Raw genomic sequence first — 20096 nt, 5'->3', positions numbered from 1 at the left:
ATTTGATAACATTCTTTCCATTCTCTGCCCATAGATATTGCTGTCATAGTACCACAATTACAATATTCTTGTAAAACACGTTTTAACTTTTATACAAACGTTTGCCTACTGCCTTGTACACACGAAGAATTCAATTTGCATTAAACGCAAGTTAATGCGAATTAAATCTGAACTGCGTTCACACGGACATTTTAATACATGTGTATTATACTTTCGTTCAAAGTGTGTTCTGCAGCTATAGCAATTTTACCAGTATTATACTATAATACTAAGCGGACATATTTACACCCTAACTTTTAATTTAGAGATAACGTTATGTAATTTTCAATTTAATACAATAATTCTACGAAACCAATATTAGATTTATGTATTTTTTCTTTGTTCTATTAAATTGAGAAGAATGAAGTTTGATATGAAAATTAAAGAAAATCACAATATTGCTTTGGAATCATTTGAAAAGCATTCAAAATTATATAGATCTAAGCCTAATTTCTTTTATTTTACATGTATTATCAATTACCCCATTTTAATCCTCACCTTGAGTGCCAGGGGCCCCTGGATTGGACACATCTATAGCACAGTAATTACAAAATCATATATATGTGTCAATTATTACATGTATTAAAGAAAATAATGTTACATAATACATTATTGTGTATACTTGTAATTAGAAATAGGGAAAACTGTTGGCTGCTATAATATTGTTAAATTCAGAAATTTGATTTCAATGCTGTATGCAAGTAAACAAAACATAGCTCAAGGTATTTTAATTCTACACAAGAGAATTCATTGTTTACTCTGCGCTACGCTACTAGAGACAGGACACCTCAAATACTGAGTTTCTATGTCATATAAAGGAGTTATTATTACATAATATTATATAACATATGAATATTCATAACGTACGGTGCATGCAAAAAGGGGTTTAATCATCATCTAAGGCACCATGGATTGGATACATTTATATAATACAAGTTTTAGACATAATTAAGAAATTGTTTGAAAAAAGGAAAAATACTTTCCATGTTTTAAGTTAAAGTGTGATACTAACATATTAAAAAGTATACACAGTTTTACAAAATACAAGATACAATATGTAAAAATCTAAGTGGGGTTAATTCGATTCAACATTTCTTTTGAATGTGAGATAAATTGAGATTATACTCTTACATTTGATTTAGATTATGGGGTATACTTTTGAGATTTCATCAGGCGAATAAATATACCTTCGGAATCATTTGAGAACGGTGGAATGTTATGAGGCAAATATGTGAGAATTTATCGAATGATATAAAATTGTTTTCGAATTATTTGAGAACATTCTTGAGATTGTCGAGAAATACAATTACATTTAATCGAGATGAAATAATAAGACATATTTCTAACATTTTATCAGAGGAATGCAAATTCTCATGGGTTAATGGTTTTCAATGTTTCTCTGAGTGGTATTGTGTGGTAACATTGTGTTGAGGAAAAACCAAATACTCTTCTTCTTAGATGTCATTTAATAAAAAGGTGCATATAGCACTGCGAAATGCGTTCATTTCATTAATTCAACAGTCCCATTATTTTATAAATCATTTTTGCCATAAGGATCGAACTAAATCGAACAACAATATGGATTACTAGAAAACATTTTCAATTTTTCATTTCAGGAAAAAATATTTCATAAGGAAATCCCCATCTTAAATACTAATATAACATGCATCTATACATGTAATTGTTTAGAAAAGTGTTCCAAGCTTCCAATACTTTATTCTTTCCTTTATTTGGCAATTGCAGCAAATCATTGGACATTTTGTTTTGATGTCAATAGTACTATCATAACTTGTATATCCATATAGCATCATTACAAGTCAAACCTAAGGATTTTCAATACTTTCAGTACTTTGATTCATTTTGGAATTGTCTTTCATACCATCAACGAAAAGCATAGTGTAGGTGCATTGTACATTTTGTTTTAAATTTAGTATTATGATATAAACATTTAAGACGCTGGTTAACATTTGTTTTGATATTGTTTTACTATCGTTAATTTGATTAATTAATTGAAAATATTCAAAGAAACAAATATGGGAGGAAAATAATTCAGCTTATACACTAACACAAGTTTTGATACAGATTTCATTGCTCATTCATCCGGTTATACGATAGAATAGAAAACGAAAATACAATTTCGTAGAAACTCTCGATCAATATTTTAAATGCTTGTTCATTCAAAACATTTTCAGAAAATCGTTTAAATCACCCAAGACACACAACGTTAGTGTCATGTGTAGTCAGCACGATATTGTGCAACAGACTTAACCAATAAAAGGATTTTCTATACTAACTGTTAGAAATTTAAATATCCATGCACAGAACAAAAATGTTACCAAAAAAGTCAGAACTTTGATATTGAATTCATTATAAAAAAAAAAGAGAAAGACAAGGGATTGATTATTTTTGTATGTCTTGTATGCACATCTCGGAGCAGGAAAAAAAATCCCGCATGTGCAATAGTAGAAAGTGTGATCCAAAGAAATGAATTTATGAACTATTTTAGTTAGCCAGTGTGAACATACGTGTCCCTTTCCCTCTCTCCAAAAGGACAGGCGACAACCAATCTCGGAAGTGAACGATTTCATGTCCCAACAGGCGAGTGCGGAAGGCAGGTAGGGCGATAATTTTACAGGTGTAATTTCATGTAAAAGACCTTTGTGTTCATCTCGATGTTGTACCTGCGTCCAGTCATTTTGGTATAAATGTAGACCGGTGCTGCGATGCTGACAATAGCTATAATCAATTCATTATGCCTTTATACCTGGCTTCTCATAGATAAGATAGCGCGCCTCGTCATATTGCTTGCTTCTTTGAAATATGCTGCTGCTTTTTACAATGTATGTGAATTCAACGTTCGTTTTTGTTATGTTTAGTTTTTCTTCTATACATTTTTACCTGTATATTCTTGCAGGAAATGTTTTGTTTAATTTGTGGTATATCTGCATACATTTACATGTGTGTGTTTTTGCTTTTGATGTGCTTTGTTATAGGTAAATGTGATAGTCGGTTAAAAATGCCCCGTTGATTTGTTGTATGTAATAAAGAAAAAAAAAACTTACTTCGAATAAATAAAAAAAAACATTGCCTTACTTTTCGGCATTGAAATACACACAACTCTGGTATAATAAATACTGCTTTACTTGACTCAGATGGAAAGGTAATGGACCTCGCTATGAAAATACTGCCATGGAGTTACGCAGGTTTGCTTAACACATAAAGCATTACAGACGGTAGAAGTGAATAGGTTATTTGAATAGTAAAATCCTTTCTTTACTTTGTTAAAAGGGATATGAAGATCGTAAACATTGCAGAATAAATTGCATAACATGCGTCGCAACCATTGCGAGATCGACATAATCATTACCATGTATATGATACAAAATAGTGAATAATACGGCCCAAGGGCTAATATTGGTTGCGGGTTGATATGGAGTGCGATACACATTTTGCCATGTATCGTTTTTATAATATATTTGATAATAGTGAATTTTAAGGGCTCATTAACGGATAAAAGTTAGAAACAACAATTACTGTTTTTGAATGATTTAAGATATCTATTGAAGACAGGCACCGGTGTATGACTTAAGATAACAATTTAGATACACTGTTTCCCTTGTTTTTAGTTTAATATCACTATTCGCTAAATATCATCGCTACAATTTGAACAACTCTATAAATTCCCCAAGTTCTCTAATTCTCCTCGCTTACGATTCCAACGTTCTCCCTCCCATTTCTATCCTTCTCCATTCGTTTGCAAAATTATATCGTTTGCTTTCAAGAAAAAAATTCCGAGGTGCTCCGAATGAAAACTAAGGTGTTCCGGAAACGTACAGTAAGGAGTGAAATATAGGGTGTTGATACAGGGTGTGTGATGAAGGGCGCGTGCCTGTGTTCATATGAGGGATGTAGAAATCCTGTATTATATAACAAATATATAATAAATAATTATACTAACCAGGGTATGTTTCACTATGTTAGTGAATATTTCGTTACAGCGTCGTGTTGTAATATCACTCGACACAAGCTTCTCATTTTAACAACATATAAGACACCCAGCCCATCGCAATGACTTGTTAATTTAAACTTATATTTAATTTAATTTTTGAATATTACAAGATATGTTTTCAATTATGTTAAAAATATAGAAATATTTAATTTTTCTATTTGATTCTTTAACGCAGCCTACTTCTATTGGCACCAGAATTGAAAGCTTTAAGTGTGCATTCAATTAGGTATTGTACAAGCTATTAATTACATCAACTACATCATTAGCAAATATATAGAACCAGATTTCCTCCACAGTGAATTCTATTCGCTGTAGTTTATAGCTAACATTTTAGTGGGAAATGTGTGGTGTTTTATCTGCATGATTTTATCTATGAAATGCTATATAGATATTTCCCTGGCAGTATACCAAACCTTTTGACAAAAGTCAATGCAATTGTAAAGCGCTTTTTTTTTTATAATTTCAAATCACGAATTCTATGGTAGGTCTATTTGCATCCTCCTAAACAAATAAGTTAGAATAAAATAATTTAAAGAAAATGCATTTGTTTTAAAATGAAGCGTGTTTCTCGACTATTTTCTGTAATACATTCTAAAACTAAATATTCATTTTCGTTCTCGCATCCCCCCCCCCCCCCCCAAAGAAAACCCCACTTGCACAGAATATCCATGCAATTGTTATAACGGCCCAAAGAAAAGAAAAAGAAATATTTGTCCAAAGCAAAACCCAGTTTTTTTTTTAAATAGAAGAATAAAAGGTTTTCAAAAATCAGCATTGAATTAAATTGTTTCAAATTAAGAGGTTGCATCGATTTTGATGTCATTTATGTTTGTTTTTTTTTTTGTTTTTTTTTTTTTTTTTTTAAATTATGACGTAAATCGCCTAGTCATGTTCCCTATGTACATTTTTTCCTTTATTCGCTATAACCTTCACAAGATAAAATATAAAGCCGGAGAACTCGAACGCATGTACCCGATGTGTTTTGGTCATGATTTAAACTTGTAATTGTCACTTTAAAATGTTCCTCTGTACCAATTAACGGAAATTCAATATCTTAACGTCGACATCTTAGTTGAACTTCAATGCTTTTTTTCCGCTTTAAAAATTGAGGTTTTGATACAAGACCCTGTTCAACCTCGTATTACCGTTGTCTTTTTATGTAGAGTGTGGTTTTGACGTATGATTTAAGATCCGTCATACCTGTTCACTATTCGTTCTGATGTTTCAATTACATAGCCTTTAATATCTACTGTCACCATCAATTACATACACTCAATTAACTTATAAGCAGTCATGTTTATCTCCATACAATTTAACAATCTTTAAAATCAACCAGGTTTGTTTTTAGAATAAAAAAATCAGATGACGCCCATAAAAACTTAAGGTCGCTCGCTATACTTGGAATGAGTTTATCAAATCAGCATGGAATGATTTAATCAGGAAATATATGATATGTAATAGGTACATCTATCAAAAAGGCAGGAGATATGCAATTCCGGATAAAAAACAAGGTTTTAAAAATTGTATTTCAATAAATATGAACAATAGATATGCTACACTCTATCCACTGCACTACAATGAAAGACAAACAACTAATCGATCGATAAAAATAATTTCACAAAACATTTAAATCGCCATTTTGAGATGTAGTGTCATAAAAAGTGTAAATCTTTGTGTAATGATAAAATAAACAGAAGTTTTAAACGCAAGCATAGATCTAGAATACGCCCATACATGTTGATCGGTGTGTATTACCGTATACGTACATATCTTTTGACAGGGCGAAATTAAATTAATTACATTTGATTTCTGGATGAAACATGTATTCATTGTTTTTAGCACCCCCACCCCCTTCGTCGCCGATTTTCCAAATATACTCAATGTCTGTATATTTCCTGCAAGTAGACATTTATTCCTTGATTGAAACTTATAATATTTTACAGAACTGGCATTTCTCTTAGCTTTTGAAAAGAAACCAAGGACCGTGTTGTTAATAGAGGTCAAATGCTAATGCTGAATACCTGACCCACTTCGTTAAAGCATGTAAAACACGTGTTCTAATGGATCCTAGTATTCTCTAAAGCATGTAAAACACGTGTTCTAATGAATTCCTAGTATTCTCTAAAGCATGTAAAACACGTGTTCTAATGAATTCCTAGTATTCTCTAAAGCATGTAAAACACGTGTTCTAACGAATTCCTAGTATTCTCTAAAGCATGTAAAACACGTGTTCTAATGAATTCCTAGTATTCTCTAAAGCATGTAAAACACGTGTTCTAATGAATTCCTAGTATTCTCTAAAGCATGTAAAACACGTGTTCTAATGAATTCCTAGTATTCTCTAAAGCATGTAAAACATTCCTAAAGCAGTAAACCCGTGTTGAAAATGGAGATCACAAATATTCAATCTGTGACAGAATGTACATGTACCCCCTAAAGTTTCCAAATTTAAGGTAAATCGTGGTTTACAAAAAAATGTACTAAACGATAAAAGAAGCAATGATTTCTTCCACTCCCGGAGAAATAAATAACAAAATATATTGATTTCCCGAATTACTTCATTGGGAGAACTTTAATTTTTTTGCAAAACCCCTTAAAATTGCGTCAAAATGACACCTTATAAAAATGATAGAAAACAGTACAAATGACTAAATAGGAATATATTTCAAGCCCTGTAAAATCTGTAAAATACAGGAGCTTCCGGGGGTTCACCCCTACCAGGGCTTTGTCCTGGACCCACTGGGGGCCTCATGGCGGCTCCTAGATCCACTACTTCATAAAGTGGCGTTCCCCGTAACCGCAATTCCCGGATCTGTCTCTGCCCTCTTCATATGAACTGTCAAAGTTAAAATCGTAAAGACTACCTTTCCATGGTCGTATTCGTCTTAATTTAATCCATAATCTCTGTATTACTTTAATCGCAAAGATTACACCATCATAAAAGATTCTTGATAGTGGTAAGCCGTTTACATTTAATTCCCATAGACTTTATGCAATTCCCTACTTTACACAGAGCCTTTAAAATATGAATACATCCTTGTACATTTCTATACCGTTACACAATAAATATATAATGGATATACTTGTGTATTATTACTACAGTAACTTGATCCGAATCGAGTTGACAGGCGCGGATCATCAGATCACACGAAACGCGAAGCGTGATCCGACTCTTCTGATCAAGTTACTATAGTAATGATTAACTTTATCATATACCCACTTAAGTATTTTTAGATCCACATTTATAAGATAATAAATGTAATCCACAGAGACCAGTAGCGGATTTGAAGGGGGCGCAGTCGCCCCCCCCCCCCCCCCTAACATATTTAAGGTAAATCGCGGTATCTTGTTTCGGAAAATGTACTAAACGATAAAAGAAGCAATGATTTCTTCCACTCCCGGAGAAATAAATGACAAAATCTTTTGATTTCCCGAATTACTTTATTGGGAGAACTTAATTTTTTCCAAAAAAATTTGGGTCATTTTATTGATTTCACCTTATTTTAAAAAATGATTGAAAAAGTACAAATGAGTAAGTAGGAGAAATATTTCAAGCCCCATAAAATCTGTAAAATCCAAGACCCACTGTCTCATAAAGTGGCGCCCCCCGTAACTGCAATTCCTGGATCCGCCCCTGGAGACATACAGTGACATTATATTTTGTGTACACAGTTTTGTTTGACACGCGGTCGATATTTTCCAAAGAAAAAAAAATGCATTGACGTATTGTGACGTCATCAGATTCAGAGGATACTGAATCGTAGTGTGGTGATCCGAAAAAGGGGATCCCACTCTATGAAATGCACAGTATAAAAAAATCCACCGAAACATTGATGGGTATATTGTAACTGTATTTAGTTAATGTAATATTTATTGATTGACTATATCTCTCGACAATTTTTCATTCATATGGAGATGTCACAAAGACCGGTGAAGGGCTTCAAATTTCGGCCTATGCTCAGCGCTTACGGCCATTGCGCAGTGAGGGTTCTTTAGCGTGCTACACCAACATTGCACTAATTTCACCCTTGCTTTATGATCCCCTACACATATGAGTAGTATTTAGGCCTAACGATGTCTTTACGTTATAAAGTGGCGGATCTACGAGGTAATGGAAGAGGGCATATTGTGCTATAGAAAAACAAACTTCTTGATTTTACCAACCACTCACGTCAAGTTTCCAGTTTCAACTTTTTGTTAATCCTGATAATGCAAAGCACGGCGGTACAGTCCCTGAAACGTTCTTCTTTCCCATTTGAACGGTGAACGCAGTGAGCTAACAATGAACGCATGCATAATGCACGGTGAAAGCAATTTAGTGAACGGTGAGCGCACGGTGAACGCAATTTGGTGAACGGTGAGCGCACGGTGAACTCAAAGTGAACGATGAGCGCATGGTGAACGCAAAATGGTATATTCTTTCGGTATATTTCGGAGTTTCCCCTTGGATTGTACTTACATTTAGTATTTCTCTCTGTGTGTGTCTGTCTCTCTTTCTGTCTCTCTGTCTTTCTCTCTCTCTCTCTCTCTCTCTCTCTCTCTCTCTCTCTCTCTCTCTCTCTCTCTGTTGTCTTAGCGTTAGTTGAGAATGTATGTACAGGATGGAATACCATAATTATTTCTATGAAAATAAGAAATTGTAAGCTTAACATCAAACGATGGCGATAAATAGATTTAGACTTTTTAGTTTATGCCAATGAATAATTATGAGAGTGGTGTGGGTTTTAGAAAAACGGTTCCTTTAGGATTTATTTATTTTATTCAAATACAAATTTAAAATGACATGAAATATGTTCTGCAAAAATATAATGCAAAAATATATTCCACATACCCAATATATTAAACATTGAAAATAACAAAGAGGGTGAGTACAAAGGGTACTGTCTACAGGCACTTCTGTTTTTGATTGAACCCCTAAAAACCAGCAGCATGAGGGTAGAACCCACTTTTCAAAATTCGGGATCCGTGCGTGTACAAATGTATATTTAGTAGCGCTCGCCCTAACGGTATTACCGTCAACATAACGAAAAATATAAAGATCAATCTGACAAATGTAACAGAAAATGAAAGATCGAAGGCAGGGTAAACACCGACCCCTGTACAACACCATCCAGAAGTGTAAACACCGACCCCTGTACAACACCATCCAGAACTGTAAACACCGACCCCTGTACAACACCATCCAGAAGTGTAAACACCGACCCCTGTACAACACCATCCAGAAGTGTAAACACCGACCCCTGTACAACACCATCCAGAAGTGTAAACACCGACCCCTGTACAACACCATCCAGAAGTGTAAACACCGACCCCTGTACAACGCCATCCAGAAGTGTAAACACCGACCCCTGTACAACACCATCCAGAAGTGTAAACACCGACCCCTGTACAACACCATCCAGAAGTGTAAACACCGACCCCTGTACAACACCATCCAGAAGTGTAAACACCGACCCCTGTACAACGCCATCCAGAAGTGTAAACACCGACCCCTGTACAACGCCATCCAGAAGTGTAAACACCGACCCCTGTACAACACCATCCAGAAGTGTAAACACCGACCCCTGTACAACACCATCCAGAAGTGTAAACACCGACCCCTGTACAACGCCATCCAGAAGTGTAAACACCGACCCCTGTACAACACCATCCAGAAGTGTAAACACCGACCCCTGTACAACACCATCCAGAAGTGTAAACACCGACCCCTGTACAACACCATCCAGAAGTGTAAACACCGACCCCTGTACAACACCATCCAGAAGTGGGTCATTAAGAGAAAATCGATTGTCTAGTTCATCTTAACTCAATACTCTGGAGAATTCTGGCTTGAGTCATTGAGTACACACATACTGTTTATGAAAAATACAGATACTGGATAAAAACATTAGAAGTTCATGTCTATGATTTATAAAAGAGAAGATAAGCAAGTGTTGCCTCACAATAAAATATTGATATATCTATAGAAACAGGTATACTTTAAAAAGCTTTGTTTTGTTTATTTCTTAAATGGGTGGATTTCAGGAAACTTCACATTTTATTTTCGCACTAGGATTCGATGTGAAAGAACCCGGTGGTGAAGTGAGAAAGTAGAGAAAAAAGAAAACTAAAGGTAGGTGTCAAGGCCATCATTGAATGTACATTTCTTAATTCCTATTGAAAAATAATATGAAAAAAACACCTGTCAATCTACATGTATATCTAAACCAGTTTTGATTTGTACTTGTACTATTTGATAAATGATTCTGCCGGGGTAGAATTAGGCGCATTCAGATCCTCCATTTTGACACAGTACCTTAAAACCCGCGGGAGAAATGACATGTGATTGTTTAATATTTACATTCACTGAATCTTTTCTCGGTGGTCAAGTTTGATACAATTAAAAAGTATCTTTTTAATGCAAGTGTTCCTCGCACTTTCATTATTTCTAGTAAATACATGTTTTAGAATATTGACTTGGTGTACTATTCATAATTTGTTTCATGAAGCAAGCAGTCGAAGGGGACTTTAGGTTTGCGCTCCGTCTGTCTGTCCGTCAGTCCTGCAAATCAGTTTAATGTACTGGTAGATATTCATTTGATATTTGGTACATTGCTTTGTCATAACAAGTTACAGTTCAAGGTCGAGTTTCGTCTTGGTCTGTTGATTTTTCACTAAGTTATGGCCTGGACCTGGAAAAATAGCATGCATTATCAATTTTCTGGATTTTTTTATGTGCTTGCAGATATTCAGTTGATATTTGGCACATTGCTTCCCCTTAACAAATTACAGATCAAGTTCAAATTTCCTCTTGGTCCGTTGATTTTTCACTAAGTTATGGCCCATGGGCTAAAAAAATAACATGACTTTTTTTAGTGTGCTTGCAGATATTCATTTGATATTCAGTACATCATGATGATTGCTTTGCCATAACAAGTTACAGATCGATTTTGAGGATTAGGTTTCTAAGTGAAGTAGGCTGACGGTCATACCGCCGTGTGGCCTATATGCATATTGTGATCAGGTAAACGGTGCAATCCGTAGTCAAAACTCGAATGTAACGAACGGCCTAACAACTGGTATCAAACACGTCAAATAGCATTTGACCCAGTGACAAGTTGTATTTGTAAATTAAATCGTCGTAATGACCATATAATTTGCGAAATGCTGACTTTAAACGAGTCTGTTGAAACTCCTGAGACATCAACATATTTATCAGTAGTATGCCTCCATCTAAAAACCGATCATACGCAGAACATGATCTTGTGTATAGCATTAAACATAAAATTAAATGCAATAAGTTTATTTTCAATTTTATTGCATTTGATGAATGATTTATGATTTCGATTGTCATTAGATGTCTGACGTACAAGGTTCTTGGGACAGAATAAAGGGCAAAGTGAAGAGCACCCCGACTATGGTGTTTTCCGTCATTGGTGATTCCGACAGCTTTGTCCCCAGACCCTGGGCCAAAACAGTGTTCCAGACAGCACTGATAGAGGCGGCTAAAAATGGAGGGGGTAAGTAGGACAATCACGCGTATCAATTCAATTTTGAAAGATTTTACAAAGGATTTTATTTTGTGGCGGAAGGATTGTTTAATCTAAAAACTCTAAATTCGAATGCATTTACCGCTTATGTTTTATCAAAAATATCGTCCATATTTATACTCATAGATGTTTATATCAATTTCGTAATTTATGGTACAAGTAGTAGAGGCTGAGGGCTAATGTTGTAAATGAATTCAACTTCAGTTTCCCAAAATGGACCTGAATAATGAAGATTACGAGCACCGAACAATCCAATAAATAGTTTCTCAAAAACGTTTATTAATTTACACCCAATTTTGTATAAAACTTTTAACATTTTAGCCAATATTTCTAAAATTTTGTTCATATTTCCCACTTTTGTAAGTGTCATTTTAAATTTTGAAGCAAAAATTTGTAGCATATGTGCAACGCGAGAAACAGACAATACCTCTATAATGTTCTTTGAACTCTCAAAGTCTATATGATGATATTTTCCCCGTATTCTAAGTTCCAAAATGTCAATTTACTCCCGATGCATTAAACTTTCTTTATCTACGTGGTTAGAAGACATGAGCATGCATTAATTTCAAGTAATAATGGATTTGTATTTCTTGTAAAATGTTGATACTATTAGACGAAACAAGTAGACGTACACAATTCTCAAGTAAATTTGGTCAAGTTTAACACACTACAGCTCAATGCCAAACACAAAAAACCCATGTTTAGCTCACCTGAGTCGAAGGCTAAAGTGAGCTTTTCTGATCAAAATTTTCCGTTGTTTGTCGTGGGCGTCGTCGTTGTGGACTTAAACGTTTCACATCTCCATCATCTTTTACAAAACCACTGGACCAATTTCAGTCAAACTTGGTACGTATCATCCATGGATTCAAGTTTGTTCAAATGAAGGGTCAACCCCCTTCAAAGGGGAGATCATCACGAAAATACAAAAATATGGTGGGCTCATTTGAAAATGTTCTTCTGAAGGACCACTGGACTAAAATAGTTCAGACTTATATGAAAGCTTCCTAACATAATTCAGACCCAAGATTGTTGAAATCATGGATCCCAGAAGTAGGGTGGGACCACAATAGAGGATCAAAGATTAACATGCGAATATATAAGGACAATCTTTCAAAATCTTCTCAAGAAGCACTGGATCAGAAAATTTCAAATATGAAAGCTTTCTGACATAGGACAGATTCAAGTTTGTTCAAATCATGGTACCCAGGGGTGGTGCCGTAATAGGGGGGGGGGGGGGGCGGTTCAACATTTTACCTGCGAGTATATAGGGTAAATCTTTTAAATCCTCTTCTCAATATCCACTGAGCCAGAAAAGTTCAAGTTTATATGAAAACTTCCTTACATACACTGTAGTGTATCTACAGAACTGTAGCTCTCTGAGAATTATTAGGACAGATAAGAGAGCTAAATATCCACCCCTTATTAAAACCTTCGATTTACGGCGAACAATTTTTCCTTCCAAATTTTGTATACACGTATATAATCTATATGGAAATACCTCGGTATTCTGTGATGCCTGGCCTTATGACTTTGTCCTGGAGGTTTAACCTACTTTAAAATAAAAATTCAGAAATCTTACCTATCTAATATCTCCTAAACTATTTAAAATAGAGCTTTTATATTTTGTATATATATTTCTTATAGCAAGGTCTTCATATCATACCATGACAGTACCATGATCTATGACCCTGTGACCTTAGCCTTATCCAGAACAGCAATATCATGTCAGTCATATTGGCGTTGCGGCATCTCTGTGTTATGTGAACTCATTTGCAGTGATGTTGTGATCCTTTGAGACTAGGTTGGGGCCACAATATGGGGTCAAATCTTTTCATGAGAATAAGAATTGATTATTTAAAAAAATCACATCTTAACAATGGCAGGGCCTCGGCGACCAAGGTGTGCGATGTGGCCCATGAGCCTCTTGTGTCTTTTTGATATCATAAACAAGGGTAGATACAGAAAGAGGGTGGGTTCCAGGGTGTCCGGATCCCCCTTTTTTGAGGACAAAAGTTTAAGTTATTAAATTTTAACGAGTCTTGAATTATGTGAAACGTGTATACTTAAATGCTTCATTCCAATTTATCAACACCAGTATATTATTTAATTCTAGAATAAATATTTACGATATTTTTCGTCGGATGCTAGTATCACTAAATATTATTTTTGTTAAAAAGTATATGTAACATACAAGTTTTGTTTAAGAAGTAGTTCTACTTAGACAATTTGAAAGTAATAAAGAAGTGCCAAGAAATGCTTAGAATTCAGGATTTTGCAAAGTTTACCCCAGCAATTCTTGGAGCCTAGGCGCCCTCACATACCCGGCTTTTTAGGAGAAACCTTTAATTCAGCTTTATTTCATTGCGAAATAAGATCTGAGTATGGCGATTAGAATGACTAGAACTTTGGAAACAGGTAGTTCATAAACTAAGCATTTTCATGTACATGTATAAAATGTCTCAAGATCTCCTTAAAGATGATATGTACACCAACAAAAGGTATAAATAAGGTGGGGGTGTATGTTATCAAAAGTACGTAAAAGATCAGGTTCAAGCCCCCCCCCCCCCCCCCCCCCTTCTATGTAAAAAATGTAAATCTAATTCCAAAATATTGGCAATAACACAAGATTTAGGTGCGTGTGGGGACCTGAAACAGGGCACCATGAGAGAAAAGGGGTTGTCCCCAAACGTGTCTTTAAAAGGTTGTCTCGTGGTATGTGAGGTAGATCTGTCTTGCTGAGGACAGATTTATATTAGCAGCACCAATACATCTTATTTGCAATGCAAGGATAAATCGATGCTTCAGCAAACACGAGTACCAAACATTTTTGTGACGTTTCTGAAATCACTGGACATTTACAGTGTTTTCAATGTTCCTAACTGTCAAAGTCTGGGTGTTTTTTTTTCCAATGATCCTGATTATTTGAGTCTTTCCACATCGGTCGAGGTAACTCAGTGGTAGAGCGTTCGCTTCGCAACCATAACAGTAAGGGTTCTTTATCTTGCCAACGCCTGTCGTGATACGGGGCCTCCGTTTTTTAAGGATCTCACTTCTGAATGTCGAGCTGTTGGTGAAGGAAGGATCACTACCTATGTTTACATCTTAGCTTTCACTCTGCCGTGGCACCACCTCCTAGTCACGAAGGAAATATTCTACCACTGGGATATCGCAACCGGTCACGCGTTGTATGAATCAATGTTACTGGTCTAATACGATAGACTGATATCTAAAGTTCTGTACACCAAACTGTATGACGTCATAACGTCCGTTTTACATTAACTTTTAGCACATTCTAAATTGAATGTGCAGTAAACTAAAATAATACGCCAACGATAAAAAAAAAACTTATTATCCATGGTAGTTATAAATCAATATGAAAATAGAAAAGAGTATTTCTGTATTATAGATAGAAGTTGAAAGTAAAAGCAAGGTCAATCTGTTTCTTGTGTATGTTACAGAATCGTGGATATTATACCGAGGTCATGACAGTGGGTTGTCCGATATCGTACACGAGGCTTATATAAATTATGGAGACATGGAATTCGGAACAGAAAACGACACGAAGCCAATGGAGGACGAGGAACGACACGTGAAACTCATCAGCATTGGGGGGAATGAAGTCAACCCCCTAAAGGGAAACGGAAATGACGTAGAGGCAAGTAACCCGCTAAAAGGGAAACGGGAAGGACATAGAGGCAAAGCACACATGCACATATCATTTTCCGAGAACTTTAAAAACTTTGTTTGATTGTGTCTATAATACTTTACACTCCAAGACAAAAAAAAACAAAAACAAAAAAACACTAATGTCGATATGTCACCAGTTTTAAAAGTGCGCTTCTGACGATAAAAGCGCCAGTATGTGAATAGCTACAGTGTATAACAAAACACTACTCTCAGTATGTGAATAACTACAGTATAAAACAAAAAGCTGCTCTCAGTATGCGAATAACTACAGTGTATAACAAAAATCTGCTCCCACTTTTCGTGTATGATATAGTGCTGCATTTGTGTACTATATGATCTTATTGTTTCACTGTAAGCATAAATTTTAGTTCGTTATAGTATTGTTTTTCAAAATTTCAAATACCTTTAGCACATTAGAGAATGATATCTTTTTCTCATATTTTATATGTATGTAGTAATAGTGTATATCACGATATCCAGTGTACTCTATGTTGTATACATAACGGAGAATGTCAGAAATATGCACCTCTAAAACTCGTATAGTTGATGATTTGAAAATTGTCTACTTATATTGCATTTCTAAAATCCAGCAATAATTCTTAACCTAGATAAGTCTCAACTGAGGAGGACTTCCTTCATAACATTGACATATAAAGGCAGACCTTAGTTTGTGACCCATTAATATTCTTAAAGAATGTAATTATACAAAAGTTAGTTAATCTCTGTTTTACGACCACCCCAATTATTATGATTAAAATGCATGGTTATGAAACCGATAAAAACGATTGTATTAAAACTGTTAATAATGAATCATAGCGTAACGCAATTGAAGGAATGTAATTGAAGCTCACTGGACATTGCTTTCAGACAGATTAACAAAGGCATGTTATATTTCAGACGATCAGCATAACCACGCCAATAGAATACAGGGAAACGTCGGGCGCGGGAGAGGATTTTTTGTTAAAGTTTGAAAAGTTTGTTTCTGAACAAGAAGTATCTTTCTTCAGTCAAAAAATGGATTTCAGTGAGTGTCATTTATATATAACACGCATTAAAGATATAGATTTAAGTAAGGAACAGTTACATACATTTCTGTCACACGCATTATACATATGGAACTAGTGGCATTAGATATCACACACATTAGACATAAAGAGCGAGTGTCATTAGATATCACAGCATTAGACATATAGAGTAAATGTCATCTAGTTATCACATGCATTAGACATATAGACTGATATATATATATATATCTATATATATATATATATATATATATATACATGTATATATATAAATGAGCCAGTGTTATATCACACGCATTAATTACCTCTACACATTCGTCAGATTGATTATGGAAAATCTGTTTTTTCTGATTGACAATGTTCTGATGTTGGTTATAGAGATATCTTTTTCTAGGAATGCCTGTTCCCATAGCAATCATTGTTTGTGAAGGCGATATCGAAACCATTGCGCACATATCCGCGGCAGTGGAAAAGAAACTTCCTGTGATCATAATGAAAGGCTCAGGAAAAGCTGCAGATTTGGTATTGGACTACCTGGAAAAGTACGAATATTATTCTCTCAATGGACATTACTAAGTAAACCAAATTACCTATTCTAATAGCAATGGTAACGAGAAAATGTTTTCAAACGCTCTGAAAAGAAATATGAAATGCATTGGCATATCTACGAGTTTGCAGTAAGTTTTGCCGTAGAGCGTTCTGTCCTAAAGTCAGAAATGAAAACAAGAGATGTTTGTAAAATACATATGCCCCCCATGGTGCAAAATTGAAAAAGGTTATACACACACACATCACTTAATTTAGAGTAGTATCATCAATTCAAAATATTGAGCAGACAATATCTTCCTATGTCAAGAGTGGATTGACCATGTGCCCTAAAAATCAATAGGGGTCATCAACTCCTGAAGATGTACCAGTGTACTAAGTTTGATGTCTGTCAAGCAAAGGGTTCTCAAGATATTGAACGGACAGTATATTCCTATATCCAATTTGACCCTTGACTTTTGACCATGTGACCTTAAAATAATTAGTAGTCATCTTCTCCTGAAGATGTACCAGTTTACCAAGTTTGATGTCTGTCAAGCAAAGGGTTCTCAAGATATTGAGCGGACAGTATATTCCTATGTACAGTTTAACCCTTGACCTTTGACCACGCGACCTCAAAATCAATAAGTGTCATCTTCTCTTGAAGATGTACCAGTATACCAAGTTTAATGTCTGTCAAGCAAAGGGTTCTCAATATATGGAACAGACAGTATATTCCAATGTCCAGTTTGACCCTTGATCTTTGACCATGTGATCTGAAAATCAATAGGGGTCGTCTTCTCCTGAAGACGTACCAGTGTACCACGTTTGATGTCTGTAAAGCAAAGGGTTCTCAAGATATTGAACGGACAGTATATTCCTATGTCCAGTTTGACCCTTGACCTTTAAACATGTGACCTCAAAATAAATAGGGGTAATTTTCTCCAGAAGATGTACCAGTGTACCAAGTTTGATGTCTGTCAAGCGAAGGGTTCTCAAAATATTGAACGGACAGTATATTCCTGTTTAGTGTGACCTTTGACCTTTGACCATGTGACCTCAAAATCAATAGTGGTCGTCTTCTCCTGAAGTTGTATCAGTGTACCAAGTTTGATGTCTGTCAAGAAAAGGGTTCTCAAGATACTGAGCAGACAGTATATTCCCATGTCAAGTTTGACCCTTGACCTTTGACCATATGACCTCAAAATCAATAGGGGTCATCTACTCCTTAGGATATACCAGTATGCCAAGTTTGATGTCTTTCAAGCAAAGGGTTCTCAAGATATTGAGTGGACATTATATTCCTATGTCCAGAGTAGATTGACCCTTGACCTTTTGACCTGAAAAAAAATAGGGATCCTCTTCTACTCATAACTAACCCACATATGAAATATCATTATCATCAAGTGAATGGTTCTCAAGATATTGAGCGGACAACACATGGTCTACAGACCGACCGACCGACAGACCGACCGACCGACCGACAGGTGCAAAACAATATGCCCCCTTTTTTTCAAAGGGGGGGGGGCATAAAAAGTGAAGATAACAAATGTTTACATTCGGCTTAAGATGTATCCAGTGAAATGTTGGATTTTTCCACTGTGGTGTTCTAGCTCATATATTTCTACATGCACCTTTTGTCAGACTGATGTTCTCTTAAGAACTTGAAGTTAAACGCGATGAATTTGTTTTAAAATCATGTATAGTGTCAATATCTGTTTTTTTTTTAAAAATTGCAAATTCATGTTATTAAGAGCCATTCTCTGTAACCACTTAAACATTTATATAAGGGGTCCGGCACGCACTGTCACCGATTTTTTTCAAATTTGGCACATCGACTTAATCTGGCATAAGTAATGTAAAACCATCATAATTTGGTTGCTATGCAACTCTGTTGCCATGGTAACACGTGCGTGCCATTCAAGTCACAAAAGAGTCAATTTTCACATGAAAAATGACATTTTTTATTCAACTATACTGGATTAAGATGTTTGAGTTTTTATTTAATCATTATCAAATGATACTATATAGCATTTTTGTTATTTAGTTTGATATTTAGTTAAAGGTTTGAATAATTCTGTTATATTTTCATTCTGTCTGAAAAAGAGGGTTGTTTGATACATTCTGAAAAAGCTAATTTAGAGGCAAATTTGAATGATGAATAAAAATTCCCGCATTCAGCTTGAAATCTATAAATGCTTGTACAACATACATTAGATCTAGTAGTATCATATAACAATGAGACATGTTTGGGAATCTACCATCTAAGCTGTGTTTCCATGGAAACAAAATGAAGCATTTCGTCATGATATGACAGTAGAGATGCATTTTTCAATGTAATTCAAAATACAATTTTCTATGTATTCAAAGTATATAATATTAATAACCGACTGCTGCTGGTTTTAGATTTTAAATTTTAACAAGTTTAATATGAGAATTCATGTTGGTTGCCATGGAAACGAAAATTACTATTTCTTTTCAAATTCGAAATTCATGCAAAATAAATAAATTTTTAGACCAAAAAAAAAAATGCTTTTATAGACAGATTCAACTGAAGTCAATGTTATAGTTGATAAAATATTAATACTGATAGATAATTCATATTACATTGTTGCTATGGTAACAAAATATCACAACACAGCAAACTTGATGTTCACATTCTTTTCAAGTAAATCTCATTTTGTTATACGTCATGCATGTTATTCAATCATAAAAACTCTTAATTTGTAACGGATAATTAAATCAATGCATAGTTTTTGTTTTTTATTTATTTTTTTCTTCTTCAAATGTGCATGATTTCTATTTGTGTATTGTACATGTATCAGAAATTGCATTGTATATCTTGAGAATTCATCAAAATAACTACCATATTTAGAAAATGCATATTTGAATATTTCAGTTATTTCAAACTATCATGTACATTTTTTCACCTTGCCAATCGAATTAAGTGTGACATTGAAATTGAATCATTGATCTTAAAAATTGTTCAAGTTAAATAAACTAAATAGGATACATAAAGATTGTAATTTATCATTGATTCATGAGGACCCCCCCCCCCCCCCCCCCCCCCTTTCCGCAGTTCAATATTAGCTCTGCTTACTATGTATGTGAAGAAATATTATGCCAGTGCCATCTATAAAATCTATTAAACTAACATTTCTTAATACATGACTTGACAATTTACAGTTACTTATGAGGAAGTATTTTGACCTTGACTCGTGACCTTGGCATTTGATTCAAAACAATTGAGGGCCTCTATTTTCTAGAGTCTGGACGTCCATC

The 20096-nt window shown here is 34.8% G+C and overlaps 1 protein-coding gene across 1 annotated transcript in view; it reads left to right on the top strand.

Annotated features, from left to right (window-relative positions):
• The first annotated feature begins 2255 nt into the window (after positions 1 to 2255).
• The window catches only part of LOC125661867 (transient receptor potential cation channel subfamily M member 2-like), a 35571-nt gene continuing 17730 nt past the window's right edge, over positions 2256 to 20096 (top strand). The window contains exons 1-6 of the mRNA XM_048893994.2: positions 2256 to 2654; positions 10101 to 10160; positions 11385 to 11547; positions 15036 to 15232; positions 16162 to 16288; positions 16684 to 16831. Of these exons, the coding sequence (XP_048749951.2) occupies positions 11385 to 11547; positions 15036 to 15232; positions 16162 to 16288; positions 16684 to 16831 (635 nt within the window). The 5' untranslated portion in view covers positions 2256 to 2654; positions 10101 to 10160. The remainder of the gene's footprint in view (positions 2655 to 10100; positions 10161 to 11384; positions 11548 to 15035; positions 15233 to 16161; positions 16289 to 16683; positions 16832 to 20096) is intronic.

This window comes from Ostrea edulis, chromosome 8 (assembly GCF_947568905.1).
Source record: "Ostrea edulis chromosome 8, xbOstEdul1.1, whole genome shotgun sequence".
NCBI classification, from domain to species: domain Eukaryota; kingdom Metazoa; phylum Mollusca; class Bivalvia; order Ostreida; family Ostreidae; genus Ostrea; species Ostrea edulis.
Note: the sequence above shows the minus strand (reverse complement) of the source record. Positions and strands in the feature narration are given on the sequence as shown.